At 41.7% G+C, this 19,226-nt stretch overlaps 2 protein-coding genes across 3 annotated transcripts; one reads left to right on the top strand and one right to left on the bottom strand.

Moving 5' to 3' along the window:
- The first annotated feature begins 119 nt into the window (after positions 1-119).
- PI4K2A (phosphatidylinositol 4-kinase type 2 alpha) lies at positions 120-14,171 on the top strand. Its single transcript, XM_007419904.4, has 9 exons — positions 120-693; positions 7,047-7,247; positions 8,369-8,500; positions 8,588-8,741; positions 9,177-9,238; positions 9,823-9,922; positions 10,147-10,280; positions 10,406-10,465; positions 10,576-14,171. The coding sequence occupies exons 1-9, from the start codon at positions 190-192 to the stop codon at positions 10,735-10,737; spliced, it is 1,509 nt and encodes a 502-aa protein (XP_007419966.1). The 5' UTR covers positions 120-189; the 3' UTR covers positions 10,738-14,171.
- AVPI1 (arginine vasopressin induced 1) lies at positions 14,161-18,028 on the bottom strand. 2 transcript variants are annotated; one of them, XM_007419906.3, is made up of 3 exons: positions 17,898-18,028; positions 15,981-16,341; positions 14,161-14,572 (listed from the first exon to the last, which is right to left on the bottom strand). In XM_007419906.3, exons 2-3 carry the CDS (start codon positions 16,301-16,303, stop codon positions 14,416-14,418), a joined length of 480 nt encoding a protein of 159 aa, XP_007419968.1. In that variant the 5' UTR covers positions 16,304-16,341; positions 17,898-18,028; the 3' UTR covers positions 14,161-14,415. The 2 variants fall into 2 exon arrangements, with proteins under 2 accessions (XP_007419968.1, XP_007419967.1); XM_007419905.3 differs by having other exon boundaries at positions 17,760-17,973.
- Between the last annotated feature and the right edge of the window lie 1,198 nt (positions 18,029-19,226).

Here is a 19,226-nt window from a genome sequence, read left to right as displayed (position 1 = left end):
GCAGGACAAGCGTTGCAAATGGACGATGGGCTCTCTAATGGGCGTGGCTTCCGGGCATCCTCTAAACAGGGGGAGTGACCGCACTGTGATTCGCTGATGCTACTCTGGCGGAAACGGCAGTGGCCGCGGGCCGGTGTCAGGTGATCCGAACTGAGCGGCGTTGAGTCTGAGACCGCGGGGCCGTGGTTTATGCGTGCAAGCGCCCACCCGGGGTTAGATCAGCGCCTCGGACCAGCTCGGCCTATGGATGAAACGAGCCCGCTGGTATCTCCAGAGCGCGGTCCGGCCCCGGGGTATGGGCTGCCTGGGGGTGCTGTACGCTCCTCGCCCTGCCCCGCTGCCCCTAGTACTCCCGCCGGACCGTGTCCCTGCCCCTGCCCCTCCCCACCGGGATCCCCCGCAGGTGGCCGCGACCGGGAGCGCCAGCCGCTGTTGGATCGGGGTGGTGGTGCGGAGCGTGGAGCGCGAGGGACTGTAGCAATAGCCGGGGCGACCCAGACTCAGGCTCAAGTGGGGGTCGGAGTAGGGATCGCCGCGGGCCGCGGGGAACGGGAACACCGGAATGAGTTTCCCGATGACCCAGAATTCGCCGAGGTAGTGCGGCTGGCAGAGCTGGCGAGCGAACGCGGAATCTACCCTGAGCGCATCTACCAAGGTTCTAGCGGCAGCTATTTCGTCAAGGATCCACAGGGGGTGAGAGATCGGGACTCGGGAAAAGTATTCAGATATGGGGACAAGGGAATAAAGAACGGGACGTGGTTGGTTGAATTTTTAAAAAAACTGAAGGGCGGGGGAGAGGATGCAGGGGTTGCGGGATGTTTGCAGCTGATACCTTTGTTAGTCCCTCGCCCCCCTCAATTCTGTACTGGCGTTTGCTCACTCTTTTTCCTTCTAAACTGGATCTTCGGAATGAGCTACTGGAACTGCTTATCGTGATATGTAAAAAAACATTGATAACGACCAATATATCTTTGTCATTATAGAAGATCTTATTGTTAAATTGGATCAATAAGACCATATTTAGGAACATAAATGAACAGTGATGTTTCGTGAAATAACATTGTTGCATAATGACATAGTTTGTCTATTTGGCTCAGAAATTCTGTGAACTATGCTGAGATATCAGCGAATTTATAGTCAAAATAACATTAAATAAATAACATTAAACATGGTTGGTGATGTAATATTTCTAGTTATCAGAGTGAAATGTCTTTTGAACAGTTTCCAGAGACTGGCTTAGTTTTGTCCAATTAAAAGCTTAAGTTTGAATTTTCTGTCTTGAATGGGTAGACCTGTTATGTTGTTTAATTAGTGGGGTGTCTGTGGTTTGCTACCGATTCTGAGCATCTTAGTTACCATACTTTTTTGGGCTTTGATATTTTGGTGCTGCAGGAACCTTAAGTTGATTAACATTTTAGAAATTATATTTAACATTGATAGACACTTTTTTCCTCATCTTTAAAGGTTCAGTTTATCTAATCATAGTGTTAACAATTTCTAGTTTCTATTGCATAAACACCGCTGTAGCCAGCTGTCATCTTTATTCGATAATGTATTATTCACATATTCATATGCATATTCACATAATGTAATAAAGCAATTGACTTGGGGAAAAGATATTTTGGTGCTGATGCATGTTTTTGGTTGACATGTTAAATTAATTTCTTATACTTAAGTGTTTCAGGTGGATCTGAAGTGGAAGCTTTCTAATAGTGCTATACAGCAGTGCACTATATGCAGTCTTATTCAGCTAATACTGCTACTAGCTTTTGGCTCTATCTTACAAGTCACACATGAAGGTGGTTAATTTGAATGTTAGTCAGCCAGTAGGAATACAATCCAGGTACATTCCTCTGAACTATTTTGCACTCTTACAAATGCAATAGCTGTCTTAAGGCAAAAAAATCCCTTTGGAGGAGGATAGCTGCCAGCCCTGAGAACGACTACTTAACATGCTTTCCTATTTTTTCTGAACTTTTGAATAAAGCAGATCAGATCTTCAAAACTGATATCTGGGTTCATTCTGTATATTGAAACTAATCCCTGCCAGATGCTTTGGAGGATAAAGAGTACAATTGGAAAAGAAAGCTGAAAGAACCAGACATATCTGATTTGTAGAAGAACTTTTACGAATGGCTCACTGTTCCCCTTTTTAGCTTTTAAGTGAAACAGGTTACCATTTGCCTTTTGCTTTACAGATAACTTCTGCTATTGTTTACCCATCCAGCTTTCAAAAGCACCACAGCTTATTCTTGGTATTTCCTATTCCTATAGTTTAATGGCAATAAAACTATAATCCTATTTTTTTTCCTTTTGAAACCCAGCTTTTTAGAGAAGGGGTTAAAAAATCTATGAAAATGATAGATCGATCCTTTTGTAGCTATTTTAGGTTGTAAGCTTGTTTGGAGGCAGGGAGCTTCTCATCTTACAGCTCTGTAAAGTGTCATGTACATTAGCAATGATACATACATTCCATCAGAGCATTGAAGAAGACAATCAACATAATTTTTGTTATTTTTACTGCTATGAGAGTCCTTGGGCAGGAGAATAATTCACCAGGACATCACTGGAGTTGGTGTCACTCAAAGTTTAAAATCGATTTGGGTAAACATAATATGAAGAAAAGATTTGCATGTGTGTGTGCTTATGTATTCCCAACTGAAAGAGGTTTTTAAATTCTCTTGCTCTCCAGTTCTCAGGTTGAGGTTCGTATAGCCTTTTTAGTTCAGAACATCTTTGAGGCTTTGGTGGTGGTTACTGTTTGCATTATGGTTTTCCTCTGTACCTTTAGGAAACTGGGTATTTCGGTCTGTATTTGGTTTTACATGCTGTATCATAATGCTTTGAAATAAGAGGAATAACTGGTCACATGGGGAATGGGGTGGCAAATTTCCGGTCAGCTGCAGCACATTCTCCATGTTTGTATAGGGCTGACTGTGTCTGTAGCCTGATGGTTCTCCTTGTGACCCATCATAACTAACCAAATTAATTTGGCTCCTTTATTCTGAGTCTCCAATTCCATGAAATCATATAGCATTCAAATCTTTTAATTTCTTGTGATAGGAGTCCCAGTTCTTCTTGTCTAATTCTGTTTAAATTAACTTCCTTTCTTGCTGGATTTGTGGGAGGGAGCTGCTGCTGAGATGAGTCAAACCAACTTTTCTATTGCTGCCCTAAATAGGCAGAAGGATTGAAGCAGCATCACTTCTCCCAGTTTTGTTTGGTCATCGCTATAAAGGAACTACTTAGTTTTGGAGTTCAGGATCTGGTATCTGGGTTATCTGCTCCCAGTTAGCCTTGCCAGATGAGTGATGGGTGAATGGAAACTATGTTGGTTTGCTGTGGGATTTGGCTACATTTGCTGCATGTGAGAGGCTACAGCTATGCTGTTTTAGTATTTATTTACTTATTTATTAGTTTTCTGCCTTTCCCCCAGTCTTAGGATGGCATACATATTATTCTCTTTTCCTCTTTTATCCCCACAACGACAATTCACTGAGTTAAGTTGGGTTGACATAATCATTGCCCCAAAGTCACCCAGTGGGTCTCCATGTCTGAATGTCCTAATTTTTTATTATTATTATTATTATTATTATTATTATTATTATTATTATTATTATTTTATCCCATTTTTATATGCATAACTCAAGGCGGTGAACATACCTAATACTCCTGCCTCCTATTTCCCCACAACAACAACCTTGTGAGGTGGGATAGGCTGAGAAAGCGTGACTGGCCCAAAGTCACCCAGCTGGCTCAGTCTCCTGGTTTCTAGGCCAGCACCTTAACCACTACACCAAACTGGTTCCCCTAACTACTATACTATACTGACTCTTTACCGTGCTTTTCGATTAGATCTGGTTTAGGGCAGACTTCCCAACCTGGTGCCCTCAGATATGCTGGACTACAACTATCATAATCCTTACAGAAAGGTCAGTAGCTATGCTGGCTGGGGAAGTGGGGCTTGTACAATCGTTCAGTATATCTGGTCAGTGCTGGATTGGGAAAGACTGGTGTACGGATATGCTTTTCTACTTGATTAGAAGGGGTGATTTAGTTATTACTGTATTTAACACTGAATTGACAATATGGAAAGTCTAGCTTTATCAGAAATGCATCTGCTTGTAAAGCAGAAGGGAAGGCAGTTGTTATATTTCAGAGGCAGTCAGATCAGACAGTGCAAGGAAAAAACTATTTTTGATAAATTTTCAGAATATCTCCACTTGAGTATGCTAAAGTCTTAGATTTCAATATATGGTTCTTGGGAACCTGTTTGAGTTATGTGTGTACATAAAAATGTTCCCTAAAAAGGTTTTGTGATACCAGTGATGTTCCCACTGTGAGACTAGGCCGCAGCTGCCGTAACTAAAGATGAAGCAGGCACGTAAGCAGAGAGGACGGAAAGACAGGAATCTTGTCTAAAAGATCCTTTTGGGGAGGTAGATAAGAAGGGAACAAGTCATTAAGAAACAAAGCAAAAAATGTCACCTGAACCAGACAAAGGAAGTTGGGCCTGAGCACATGGAAACCCTCCCCTATCCCATTAACAGCTACCAGACTTGTAAATTAACCAGGCAAGAGTAGCTGCCAATCTTATGAATCAATAAAGCAAGGACTTTGGGGAATAAGCCCACGCCCACTCTGAGTCGTCTTTGGCTCCAGACCTGGCAGCTTCCATCCCTCTAGCCAGTGCCTGGCAGCCTAGTTGGCAAGGTTATGGGTAAGTGTGGATGAGTGTGTGTGTGCATGTGAGAAAGAGCAAATGTACATTGTAACCAGTAACGTTTTGCTGTGACTTTAAATTCACCGGGTCTCCTTGTATTCCAAAAAACCTGGTGTGCCTCAGTGTTCAGTTGAAAGTGATTTGTGTGTGTCTATTTCCCGGCTGTTGACCAGGGCTGTGTGTCTTGCCTGCTCTAGCTGCCTCATCTGGAAAACCCAGGTAGAAAGAAGGGGGGCTTACAAGTTCTGCGTGCCTCAGCAGGCTGTGAGTGTGTGAATGAGTGACCATAAGCGAAACCTGAGAGTGCCTGTTACACCACCTTCAATTTTTTGCTCCCATTTTGATAAGAGCGTTGATTATATTTCCTGGACAAAATGCGTTGTGCTAAATGTGTTGTTACTAGTATATATAAGTCAAATAAATCAGACACCTTATTCTTTATACACCTGCATTTTATTTATAAAACTTTTCTACTGTTTGGTCACAAAAATGGGAACAGAAAGGCTGAAGGTGGAGATGCTGGCTTGAAGCCTCACTGACTATGCTTTATATCCAAGGTTTAGCAAAATTATCTGTGTGTGCATTTTCAGGGGTTCAACAATAGTCATGAGATCTAGTGAGCTGTTTATAAAACAAGAGTGTTTTATGAAAATAAAATCAAGTACTATTTAAGTGTCGTTCCCCCCACCCCCTGGCAAACACACACAAACAAAGCCATCTGCTTTTTTTATATTAGTATCCTGGAAGACTTCATAATTTGGGGGGGAGGGTGAGGGATATCTAAATTAGTTTTATCCTGATCTGTGTTCATCTAATGGAGTTAGTGGTCTATCCCTTCACAGAGTTAAATTAGCAGGAGGGGATGGGAAATCCCTTGACTAAAGATTGGTTTGTTGTCTTTGATGCCCTGCTTCTTTTGTAGTAAATAGGCAGGCAGGCTGTCGCCCCATGTTCACTAAAAAAGCAGATGTGTTGGAGTTTTAGTTTGTATTCACATACCTCAGACCTGTAATCTTCCTCTGTGCAAAGGACAGTTGCATTCCCTGGGTCACATGCAAAGTCAGATTACCCAAACTTCTCCCTTTCTGCTAGAAGGAAAAATGTGTTGCCTTTTTAAAACAAAGACAGAAGTTGGCAATCAAGGCTAGGTGAAACAAGGCATCCTCCAAATCCAGAGCAGAATATATTGACTAGAATACTGAGGGATCAGGCAGGAGTCTAGGAAGAATGTATTGTTTCCATAAAAAGGACTATCTGTAAAATATTACATTTAAAAACCTTTAGCTAGAAATACCGTATTGCATAAGATTATTTTAAATTTGATTGTGTGTGTTTACATCTAATTTTTTTTACTCTGGTGACTGTTCTCTCTATACAGCCTCCCATGTTTTATGCAAATTCTTTATATCACAGTTGCTTCTATATTAGTTGAATATAGAAGCAACTGTGATGTGCTCAGAGCTTTATATTATCCTATTTTTTTATTGGAAGTTCTTTTCAGATTTTTTTTCTCCTTTACTATGGTGATTGTCCCTTTTACCAGGGTCACAACTTCAGCAGCCTGTATTTTACTGTCATGATTTTACTCATGCTTAAACCAACTATCCAACATCATACATGTTATTAAACCTCCACATTCTACTTAAAGCTTTCCCCCTTTTTAAAGATTTGTCCATCTCCTACAAAGAAAGAAGGGAAGTGGGACTAAATGCCCTAGTCACACATCTTGAAGCTACAGGGTTAGGAGTGGCACCATACAATTTATTTTCTTTTTCCCCCTATTTACTTGCCAATAAGGCACATGGGCTATGGGAATCCCATCTCACACGCTGAGGTGCCAGATCAAGGCATTCCCTTGGAAGCTAGGTGGTTGCAGTGAGAAGAATCAGGTTACACACCAAGGCAGAATGTGGAGCTAAGACATATAGACTGAAACTTTCTAATAGTACATCTCCTGGTTAGTGATTCCCTGGTCTAGGAATTATTATTATTATTATTATTTAGTGTAAGAGCCTGATTATCTGGAGAAACTTGTATATCTGGAGGAGTTGCACTCTTGAATTCCTATAGGAAACAAAATCTATAAACTGTAGATATATTCCTGAGTTGTGGAGCACCAGGCTTCTTGTGATATATATGTTTTAATATAAAGGATTTTCATAAACCCTTTAGTAAAGCTGTAGCTTTTATTAGAGAAGGTCTTTGATTCCTTCTTCTTCCTCCACTTGTCAAATATTTCACCAAGCTGGGATGATTGATTTTCTGTGTTGCCTTTGCTTTATCCAGCTTATATTAGCAATGTCCACTCTTCTGTCTCTCTCAGAAAATCATTGGTGTGTTCAAACCGAAGAATGAAGAACCCTATGGGCATCTGAACCCGAAGTGGACAAAGTGGCTGCAAAAACTTTGCTGTCCCTGCTGTTTTGGAAGAGATTGTCTTGTCCTCAACCAGGGATATCTGTCTGAGGCTGGTGCAAGCCTTGTTGACCAAAAGCTGGAACTGAACATTGTACCTCGCACAAAGGTGAGCCATTCATAGGAGAGAGATAATCAAATGGGAATAAACTGTGGGTCATGAGGCTTGGAATAGGACTATATTTCCCTACATGGCAGGTACAGAAAACCCAGGGGCTTTTGGATTGTATTCAACTTCAGCTCCCATCTTGCCTGTCCATTAGCCATGCTGACTCAGGCTTATGGAAATATCGGGAAGGTTGATTTCCCATTACTGCTTTTGAGATCTCCAGTATGTCATATTTTCAGACAATAAAATTCTTCCTTCCACCCACCTTTTAAATTTCAGGTTACTTATTGCTAGTCCAGGGATTATTAATGGCTCTCAATTATGTTTGATTAGAAACAAGAACAGGTGCTTATTTCAAACACTGCAGACAGGAAGTAATTGGTAGTAATATGAGAATGATTGTAGTTAAGCTTTTTTAAAAAGAAAAAAATCTTGATCTTACTGTGAGAGTTAGGCACATGAAACATGGAAGATTGCAGATCTTTTCCTCAAATGTACTGTCTTTATATTGATGATTCTAATTTCCCATATTTGATTTGAAATCTTCAATATAGGAATTGCAGTAGAGAAGTACAACTTCTACCTACTTTTTTTTAAATTGAAGAGGGTATAAAGAATGGCATTGAAGGACAGGAGGAAGAGCTGCTACCAAGGCAGCAACCAGAAAAGGGGGGCTTGAGTCCTTTCCAAGAAACTAATTTGAGAAAACCGCTCTCAGACAAGGCCCTCCGTAATTACACAAAGATAAAGTACGGCGGGGCAGGGGGAAGCACATTCACACTTGCAAGATTCTGTTACTATAGCTGTTCCAATAAAAGTAATTTTAGACCTATATTGCATTGGTTTCTTGGTCTGGTCTACCTTATAGAGCTGACATGAATATATCTGTTATAGGATGTACACTTGATGCTGATCTCTAATCTCTCATGATTCTCCATTGTTGTCGTTATTTGTTTTTCAGGCCATCTAAATTCTAAGATGGTTAGAACTTGTTCCAGACAGGCAGGCCTAGATATGCTTAGATTTTTGTAATTATGACTTTGTTCTGTAAATGAGGATGGCTGGATGGATAGTATGGATGAGGGAGAAACTGATTGTGAACTGCTTATAATTTGTACAAGGTGGTGTTCTTGGCCAGTGAAACATTTAATTACAGCGCCATTGATAGAGTGAAGTCTCGGGGCAAGCGTCTGGCCTTGGAAAAAGTGCCAAAGGTTGGGCAGAGGTTTCATCGAATTGGTCTTCCACCAAAGGTAGGGGACACTGATAAAAGAGTGAGGCATTTGGGTGCTCTTCTTTTGTATGTTACTTTTATTAATGTACTTGCTTCTTATTCTCAGGTGGGCTCCTTCCAGCTTTTTGTGGAGGGCTACAAGGATGCAGATTACTGGCTGCGGCGCTTTGAGGCTGAGCCTCTTCCAGAAAATACTAACCATCAATTATTGTTACAGTTTGAGAGATTGGTGGTGCTGGACTATATTATACGCAATACTGGTAGGTTCTCTGCTCTTTCCTTGCTCTTGACGTGGAATGCTGATTGAGGTTATTCATGTTGAAAACACTTGTTCAGTGTATGCATTCCGTAGTATGCTACTTCAAGGGCTTCTTGGCCCTCTTGTATTCTTTAATGTGCCCACTTAATTTTATGTCAGATCAAGCCATTGTTCCATATGGCTCAGTATTGCTGGCATGTACTAGTTACAGCTTCCCAGAATCTCAGACAGGACTCCTTCCCAGCCATTTCTGAAGGTCTTAAGGACTGGATCTGGGTTCCTTTGACTGGAAAGCATAGGCCCTTTGCCCTACTTCATATTCCAGTTATGCCATATTACAGTATTCTTTTCCTCCCATAATATTGTGATGTGAGGCTTGCTATCTGTGGTGAGATACTTCTCTGTTTTCCATCTGTGCATTTCTGTTTCTCTGCAGACAGGGGTAATGACAACTGGCTGATCAAGTATGACTGCCCCCTGGATAGTACAAATGTGCAGGTGAGTGGGGCCCAGTGGGGCTCTGACAATTCCATTTGATTCTGTGGTACCAGAAAATAAGGGACTCTCAGGGACCTGCATATAATGTCCTGTATGGAACAGATCTAGGGAAGTGGCTCAAACACCAGAGATCCAGATTAATCATGTATAGTAGAGGCTTACATATGATAGGTAAAAATACTTAGACATGTCATGTGAACTGCATAGAAATATTAAAAGTTAGCCTTAAGTATATGGAATAGTGTAGAGACCTAGGATTTGCTGGATCCTTCTTAGGCAATGCAGCAGAAGTACTTTGTGGCATCTTGGTTTTGTAGGGGGCAACATGTGAAAGAGCATTAGTAGTGTCAGTAAATCCAGGGAATCCAAGCATACCAATTAGCAGTGTTTGGCCTCCCTTTGCAGAGGGGATATAAGACAGGGGTAGGTTAAATTCTGTTGAGCTAGTGATACATGGTCAGTATCACATTGTGTTGGCTTTAGGGCAATGAGTCTTCTGGAATTATATGCTATCTCTTCAATAAATGGGCAATGATTGCTGGGACTTATATAATTTCCTGGTACATTTTTCTGTTTCCTTGTAGGACTCAGAATGGGTTGTAGTAAAAGAGCCTATAATTAAACTGGCAGCCATTGACAATGGTTTGGCTTTCCCTCTTAAGCATCCAGACTCCTGGAGAGCATGTAAGTACTCCACGCAAGAGAAGCCACACTAGCTCATTATTTATTGTATGTATTTTTTCTCAGTTTGGTTGCTGGTGAAGGGCTAATTGCCTGATGTTCGTATAATAAGTCCAGGATGTTCAGGCCCTGAAGTATTTCCTTTGTTTTTAATACTGTGCTACCCTTATTGCTGGTCTGGCTTTATGAGCCTAATATTTGCCTTCTCTTTGTTCTTCCTTCACAAGATCCTTTCTATTGGGCATGGCTGCCCCAGGCCAAAGTGCCATTCTCTCAAGAGATCAAGGATCTCATCCTGCCAAAGATTTCAGACCCTAATTTTGTCAAGGATCTAGAAGAAGATCTCTTTGAACTCTTCAAGGTAACTATAAGAGCAAGTTAATATCTGGATATCATGGGAAGTACCCATTTTTCTCTTAGGATAATGAAGGAGCAGGAATGTGGATGCCACATCCATCCTAATTAGGTATGTTATTTCTTTTATAGAAAGATCCAGGTTTTGACAGAGGCCAATTTCATAAACAGATTGCAGTAATGCGTGGTCAGGTATGCTACTTAGTCCCTCTAGAGGGATGGAACATGTGTTGGGCATTGGGCAATTTTTGCTTCTGTTTATAACTGAGGTTGGCATTCAGTTTTCTTTCCTCTGTTCCTAGATCTTGAACTTGATGCAAGCCCTGAAAGATGGGAAGAGCCCTCTTAACCTGGTCCAGATGCCTCCTGTTATTGTAGAGACTGCTCGTTCCCATCAGCGCTCTGCCAGTGAATCATATACACAAAGCTTCCAGAGCCGCAGGCCCTTCTTTACCTGGTGGTAGCAGTTGCCTCTATTCTCAGTGAAGAACTTGAGAGGGGGCATCACTTGAGAGCAAGCAATCAACCTTCCAGACTGAGGTTGCCTGCTGCAGATGGTCGGGAATGTAAGCAGGTGCTCCAGTCAGCCTCAACTCTGCACGTTCCCAGTGGGAAACAAGGGACGTTCATTGGTCCGATTGCTGCTCCCCTCTTCTGGGCTGGACATGTCCACTCATCAGCCCAAGCATGACAGCATTTCCTAGCAGGAGCCTGCATGCCATGCCCTTTTGTTTCAAGACATCCTTCTAATATTCATTTGGGTGGACAACTCATAATGTCTCCTATCAGGAAAGGCTGGTGGTGATGGGATTATCCAAATTGGATGGAAGCACTTCACTATGTATCACTGCCAGCCTTGTTGTTCCTTCCTCCCTTATTGCACATTTGTTATTCCTGCTGAAGGCCGGTTTTCCTGCCCCACTGGATTTGCTGTTAGTCTTGTCCTATGGAGAAGCTCTTAGTGTTGCGTGCCTTGGGGCTGTTCATAGGAAAAGTGGCTATAATCAGAATTTAATCTGATATAAAGGAAACATATTGAGGATTGGGCCAAAGCCAAATGTAACTGCTTCAGTTCCACTTAGGATAAATAGTAGGGCAGATGGATTCTGCAAGACAACCATAGAGAGCAAAAATTAACTGGTGTGCTTCCCATTTCTTATGTGGCTAGGAGCAAGGGCCTCAGATAGAAGATTTTAATTTGGTTTTAAATTATTCATCCCATGCACATACACTCATGCTCCACATAGTCCCAGAGCAAGCGAATAAGAGATTATACCTAGCATTATGACCTTGGGTTAGCATTTCACACCCATTTATTGTATTCCCAAGAGTAAGCAATAGCTGTCTCTCATCTCTAGAAATGCTGGCTTATTTAGGAGAGAAGAGTGGCTATTCCAGAGGCAGTGGTGTGTCACTTCCTACAGAGTGGAAGGTTCTATTGGGCTGGTTTGAGCATTGACAATCTGTGGGGGGAGGGGGGGAGGGAGGGAAATTCCCTGTGGGATGCTGGCATGGGGAGATGTCCTCATTATGTCCTCTACAGGGCTGTAGAGAGCTGTAAGAGAAAGGTAGAATTTCTACCATACCAAGGTGAGGTTCTATGTACAGTGGAATGGTACAATGATTGCTGCTTCTCATAGGCTACTGTGCTAAGATTCTGGCAACAAGAATTTCTCATTTGAAATTTTCTATATAAGCTTCCCAGTTGGCTGACTTGGCTGCTTCCCAGGCCTACAAGAAGAGACCTGCTAAGTTGATTCCAGCTTCCTGCCTCTTCTGAGTAAGGCCCTGATACTCTGAATGTAGGGCCTGTCTTATGTCTGGTGTTGCTGCCTAGAGAGACAGCACCCTGAATTTTGCTAGAAGTGCCAGGCAGAAGCTGGCACTTGGGAATACTTTACCTTTTTGCCAGTCTGAACTGAAATGTATTGTTCTTATGCACTATAGAAATGTATGTAATATATTTAAATCAATGCAAGTCTCTTCATAACAGATCTGCTGTTGCAGAGTCAGTCTCTTGTGTGTGTTAATGTCTTCTGGAGTCAATGAGAACTGGATCTTCCCCCTTCCCTAGCCTCACACCATGCAGTAGAGCTGCAACTGTGCCTTGACATAATGACAGTTTTTTGCTTACCATACAGATTATTGTAGCCTACGATACCTGCATTGTCAGAAAGTCCCTCCTTATTGTTCCTGTTTATTTGTGAAGTATGATTGCAGGAACTGGCTTATGCAGGGACTGCTACTAGATAGATAAACTGCCTCCTATTGCTTTTACACCTGTTGTGAAAATGAATAATGTATTCTAATCTTTTATCATTGGTGCCCCTGACTGGAAGTGATACTTAATGATTACACATTCTATGCTAATAGCATTACATTTGTACAGTGATTGAAAATCAATTTTTCAACTTCAATATTAAATATGGAGTGGATTTTACAGGATTATATTCCTGTGTTAGGGAAACCATTACATTTAGGCTTAGCATGAGGCAAAATTGTATATTGTCTCCTGGAAACAGTTTTGCCTTGTTTCTTGCTATGCTGTTGTTTAGTTTAGCCTTGAAACACTTTCAAATTTTGATTATTCAATAATCAAAGTTCAGAAAGGGTTGTAGCGGTAAAGCAGGTAGTCGTGTAACATTTTGCCCACTGGAAGTCAGAACTTCTTAGCAGTGCTTGAATAACAACTTGCCATCATTGTTCCTTGGCCAAGTCAATCAGATCTGTGAAGTGAAAGTAACTGTTCATATCTGCTTTGCCCAGCAGCTGCTTATAAGCTGATTCACACATTACTCTAGGCTAAAATACAATTGGGTACTTGGTGGTTCAGCAGGCTATAGAAACTTAATTATATTTTTGTGAACCAGGCCATCATGGTTATATGGCTTATTTGCTGGGGCATAGCAGGTTATATGAAGATAGCAATAATGCTATGTTAACCTGGGTTAATACGTTGAGTGAACCTAATTATATACAAGGACAAGCGATTCCATGATGGTTGGAGAAAGATAATAATTAAACTTGTATGCTGCCTGTCTCCCAATGACGCTGGGTGGCTCACAGCAATTAAAGAAATTACAATAAATTGTTAAAAGATGGCAAGCTTGACAGACCAGATTGAATGAAGCAAGGGGTTTCTTGCCAAAGGCCTTATTTTTATATTATTTTTATATATTATACAAGTGATAATATAAGCATATGAATATAGATATGGACTTAATAGGCTTTCTGGGATGCTTTTTGCAGTTGTAGGAGAGAAGTACTTGCCTTTATATTATGTGTGTGTATTTTGGGCAGTGGGAAAGCATTTAGTTCTAAGTTCTACCTGTAATGGGTTAGCAAACATGTTTGGAGCTTGCTGTATTGACTAAAACATTTTAGTTAAATAAACCTTGCCAGTTCAACATTGTTTAAGGCAAGGGTGGGCACCCTGCAGTTCTAGAACTGATGTAGCCCTTGGTGTATCTTCATACGACACACTGCCTGTAAATCATCCAGACCCCTGGCAGGGGCAGTCTCCTCTTTCTCTGGTACCCTGCTGGGCAAAAAGAGATGAAACCTGGTGGTGTGAGGTGAAACTGTTATGCTAAAGCCTGTATGTACTTTCACAGGCTAGACAAAATATACTTAACCACACAATGCATAATGATCAAATCAGTTTCTCTAAAACATATATGATTTGTAAAAGTAGATCAGGTGATGGAAGAGAAATGTACAAGCAGCTGTTAACCGTGAGAGAGTGTTTATGTAGGTTACCTCTGAATAGTGGTAAGTTTGCATATGTGGAATAATTGGGAAATGTTAATGCTTCTGCATTCTGCTTGTGCATTTTCTAGAAATCTCTTATGAGGAAGCAGTTCTGGGCTAGACAGACATTTGCACTGTTCTTACATTCAGAGAGTGTCTTCAGACAGGAAGCTTTATTAAATATAACCATAAATAGTCAAAATATGTAGTGTTTGTGCTTTGACATAACAACCTGATCAAGTCTAAATTAGCAAACCAAAGTGCTTGAGAGCAAAAGATTTTTTCAATTTTCTCTGCTGTTACCTGCAATCATTTGTCAAATATTCTCCCTTTGAGGCTTCTCCAGTCTAGTCTGTTTACACTTAGACACAACCACTGGCATAAGAATAGGATCATTTTTCATTGGTGTATGTAGTCACACCCATCTCTTTTTCCTTCTTCCTATGTTGGGAAGCAATGTGATGGCAATGGCTGCTTTGATCTGCTGTCTCTATCTCCTTCCTGCTATCACCATCAACATCAGCAGAAGATGTAGTACAGTCTTCAATCCTGTGGGTTAACAAAAGTCTCATTAAGAACTGCAATATGTTCTCTTCTCTTAGAAGCAGACAATCAAAATAAGGAATAGGGAGCAAAGCATTGTGACGCTGGTTTGCTAATGTAGCAAAGAGGGGAAAAAAATATAATTGCTTTTCCACTCAACACCCTCTTGTTACATTAGCAGAAGCATACTTGTATTCTCCAGATGTTTTATATTACCCCTCCCATAATTTGCCATGGGTCATGCTGGTTAGAGCTGATGGGAAATAAAATCCAAATCATCTGAAAATGTCAGTTTACCTACTTTTCATTTACAGCATGTTGTTTAGCCATAGTGGATATACTCTGTTCTTTAAAAAAATCTTTAACAATGGGAAGGGAGAAGAGATAACTTGCCCAGGGTTGTCTATAGCAAGACCAGATTTAACAAAATTACAAAAATGTTAAATATGTCATGATGTTATGATGCAAGCTCTGCCCCTTGTGTAGTCACACATGACATCACAATGCAAGTTCCAAAAGATGGAGGTTGTGTTGAAACATCACAAGACACATTTTATCATTCCTTCATCTTCTCTCCTCCTGCGATTGCACATAACTTTGTCTCTTCTGATTTACAATATTGTAAATTATTCACATACCTACTCAGCTATACGAGTTAAAACCTGTGTTGTCCCTTTCTGAATGCCCTATAAAAATCCCTACATCTGTTTTGGTTACTCCTGTAATATCCATGAATATAATTTAAGCAAAAGGTGCCTCAAGATGGGATCCCTATTAAAGAAGCTCTTTCCAGTAAGTACTGCCATTACTGTTTGATATTTATACAATACCAACTGCATTAGGTGTTGGAAATATCAGATTCCAGTTGAACGGTTCACTTCAGAAGTGCAGCAGCTAACCAAGGGTATTGCTTTCTAACAGGCAATAAGCTTAGCAACTTACAAGAGATGGGAGATAGCTTGTTTTAGATATTGCCTACTACCTATTCTACTGTATTAGAACAAAAGTTAGGAAATACGAATTGGGAGCTAGTAAAATTGAAGATTATGGTATAGGTAGATTCTGGGGATATAATATGGGAGGGGATAGAAATATGATTTTATTTGCTGACTTAGCAGGATGCAATACCTTAATGATGTGGTTTCCTTTAAAAAATTACATGCACACATGCCAGAAAACAAAGTTTCAGTTAAAAAACACACAAATAAGCTAAATAAATCCTGACCTTCACCCCTAAAGAAAGTTGTACAATACATTAATTAACTGTGAACTGGAATAAAAGTATCTTCATAATCTTTTAGTTGGAAGCAACTGAAGAGGTTGCTGGGGGAAGGGATGGAGCCTATGGCCTCTGCTTCCAGTACCAGTAAGTACTTAAAAAGCAGTATGATAAGAGCAAACTTAAAAACCTTACCTTAAGTGGCTGAAGTGTTGTAGCTCTAGCAGTCTGGTACTACTGCCCTTTCCAGATGGAGGCCTCACATTGGCTTGCAGCTTCAGTTTTCTCTGCCTTCTGTGGAGCTGTTGTAAAGCCCGAGTAATGCACTGGCTCTCTGCACGCTCCCAAACTAGTTGGGCTCGTTCTTCTGCTTGCATATCCCCACTGCTATGGAAGAGACGACGTAACTGCAGTAACCCCACCCCCTGGAAAATATTGGCAGATGCTCTCTTTCGAGTGCATTTTTTGGTGATTTGATTCTGTGGCAAGTCACAAGTAATAGAGGCTGGGGTCCCCATAGTGTTAGGATCTCTCCATACTGTAGCTAGTGGCAGTTCTGTGGAAAAGATGAAACCAGGAAGAAGGAGATTGGTTAACTGGCCCTGACAGCAGTTCCCCTTTCCTATCATAACCTGGGTCCCTCCACGTAGAAACAACATGCATAGACATTCAATACCTTATTCTGAGACACCTACATTTTGGGGCCCCAGCCAAAACTAAGCTTCCTTAGAACACAGTTGATCCTAACTCCTCCATGACTCCTCATAGAATTGGAAGGAACCATTTCAGCCACTGAGTCTTAACTGCTCTGCTCTGTGCAAGAATCCAAATTAAGATATCAGTGACAGACTCATCTCTCTCTGCTACTGTGGTTAGTCATTTATGGAATATTCCAGAGCATTAATTCAGAGCTTTTCATTGACCTAAGGTACTGACATTACCCAGATGTCACAGCTTAATGTGAAAATCATGTACAATAGTCCATTTATGGTAGTAGACAGAATATGTATTGTCAAGTCAGGGCTTGCACAGTGCACATTTGCTCAATTAGCAGGAAATAGGAGCTCCAGGTTATACTGCCCAAACTGAGGGGAGTACCAGGGTGGATCCATTTGGGGTAGGAAGTTTTTTCACTCAGCAACAGGACAATCCTTTCCCATCAGTCTTTCAGGCCCTGACATGCCTTGTGTTTGAAAAAGCCCAGTAACAGCAGCTATAACTTCCTATGAAAAGCCTACCCATCCAGTTGTCCTAAAGAGTAGGTAAAAAAAGTGAGCAATGCACAAGATGGAGCAGCAGCAATTCTAATTGGAGCCTTATCTGCTAAACTGGCAGACTATGTCAGTCACCTCGATTCATCCACGAATCTAGCTGGAAAGTGTGTATGTGTAAGTGGGGGTGATATCTCAGTTCGGGCGAGGTAAAACTGCATCCTTTTACACGCTTACTTATTCCTCAATACCGAAGTCGTGCAGAAACTACTATGGAGGACGGCACTGAACTCCCGAGAGACCTAGATTTCAATACCTACTTCAGGAAGATAACGGGTAGCCTCTCAACCGAATGGGCCTTAACAGAGCTCACTCCGATATTCGTAACTCTCAGCTACCATTAATATTACATAAGTCATTACACTCACTGAGTAATCTAGGGCAAGTCCCTCGTTTCAGAAAACCTCCTACCCCACACGATCATTTTGGATTTTTTGAAGAGAAGCAGCAGCGAGATGTCAACGCGGAAAGCTGCATAACTAAAACGAACTTCACCAGACAAAGGGTTTTTCTCTGAACGGTTGCCAGGAAATCTTCGCACGTCTTTCGAACAGCATAAGGAATCACGTCTCTTTCTCAGGGCACCCCCCTCCCCTCCCCTCCCCTCCCCTCCCTTCCCTTCCCTTCCCCTCCCCACCCGGAATTTTAGAACGGCGATTGAGGCTGAAGCTGAGACCTTGAGGGTCTGCAGGCACTCACGGACCTGGCGTCTGCCGTCCTCCTGGGGGTCGCTGGCCCCGCAAAGGCTCTCGGAGACCCGCCACAGCGCGCGCTCGGGGAGGCTCTACTCTCCCTTCCCACGCCAATTCCGGTCATTCATACTCGGATCCCGAGGAGATACCTTTGGCCACTGCAGAGAATTGACAATAAGCAACTCAGCCAATCGGTTCCGCTGCCTCTTCTCCAAACGACGAAGGGAGTAATCTAACCAATCAATTGAGGACGAGGGAGGGACCGTGAGGCCCGTTTTAGGAACACGTGGCAGGCAGGATGCTTGACGTCAGCAAGCAGGGCGTTAACCTGCAAGGTGAGAAGACCGCGGTGCTGAGAAGTTCGCCTCCGGTGGGAGCGTGTTTTTGCGTGCAGCTCCCGCGCAGAGGCTCTTTCCTCGGTTCAAGCGCGGGCCGCCATTCCATATAAGCAGATGGCCTGTAACTGTACAGCGTCGCAGGCATGGGCGATTTCTTTTTCTTCTCTCCTTCCCCACCGCTTCTCCGCTTCCGTGAGGTTTCTGTGCATTGGTTGTGTCAAAGCCGCTCTGCTATTTCACTAAAGAGTAGCCCTGCAGAACACCCCCAGCTTCTCTGGCAGTATGTAATCTGAAAAAACAATAACCATTTGCTGAAAAGGCTCGCTAATCTGGCATCACGATAGCTGATTTTTTCCGATGTTTCGCAGCGTGGTGAATGGTCTTTTCTTACCTGCCTACAATATGGGACAGGAGAGATTGGCTTTGAAGAATGCCCTAAGTCCTGCGCAAGGGCTGAGTCAGCCTGCTTCAAATGCCGGGTGATTCTCTTGCCTGGTCTTGCAGGTTAGGAAGCAGAATTTAAGCAGAACCTTCAAGCATTTATTGCTATTGCAACCATCTCTTCAGACTGGGCAATGGGAAAAGGCACAATTCGGCAGCATAACAAAAAATAAGTGGCTCTCAATCTTTTTTCCAGCAGTTATAAGTACAATTATAAAGTGACCTCTCTAAGTTAAATTGTGAATCTCTTCTTTCTATAATCTATCCTATCTAATCATCAAAACCATAAATGATAAGTTCATTTTTTTTCTTTTTTATGCAAAAAGTCCATAAGGGATTTCCAGACACCAATAAATGTAGCTATGGTGTTTTCTCTAATCAAACAGGTCAATTTGGCCATCTCACAAGTTCTGTCGTCTTCACTGACCATTCCTCTGTTGTAGGTATTGTCAAATCTTTCTATCTTCGTTCATACAATAATGTCGCTGCAGTTATCATATATAAAAACAATGTTCCATGACTTTTTTCCAACTGTTTATCCATCAGTCCCAAGAAAAAAAGTTCTGGTTTCAATTGAATATTAATCTAAAATCCTCTGAATCACTGTATGTATTTGAACCCAAAATTTTCTAGCTTTTTTGCGCATCCACCAAGCATGGTAAAATGTCCCTTCTTGTTCACATTTCCAATATGAATTTG

The sequence above is a fragment of the Python bivittatus genome, unplaced genomic scaffold, assembly GCF_059951505.1.
Source record: "Python bivittatus isolate LINGU-HERP-01145 unplaced genomic scaffold, Pbiv_v1 ctg000980_np1212, whole genome shotgun sequence".
Lineage (NCBI taxonomy): Eukaryota > Metazoa > Chordata > Lepidosauria > Squamata > Pythonidae > Python > Python bivittatus.
The sequence above is the reverse complement of the archived record's forward strand: the minus strand, read 5'-3'. Positions and strand labels throughout refer to the sequence as shown.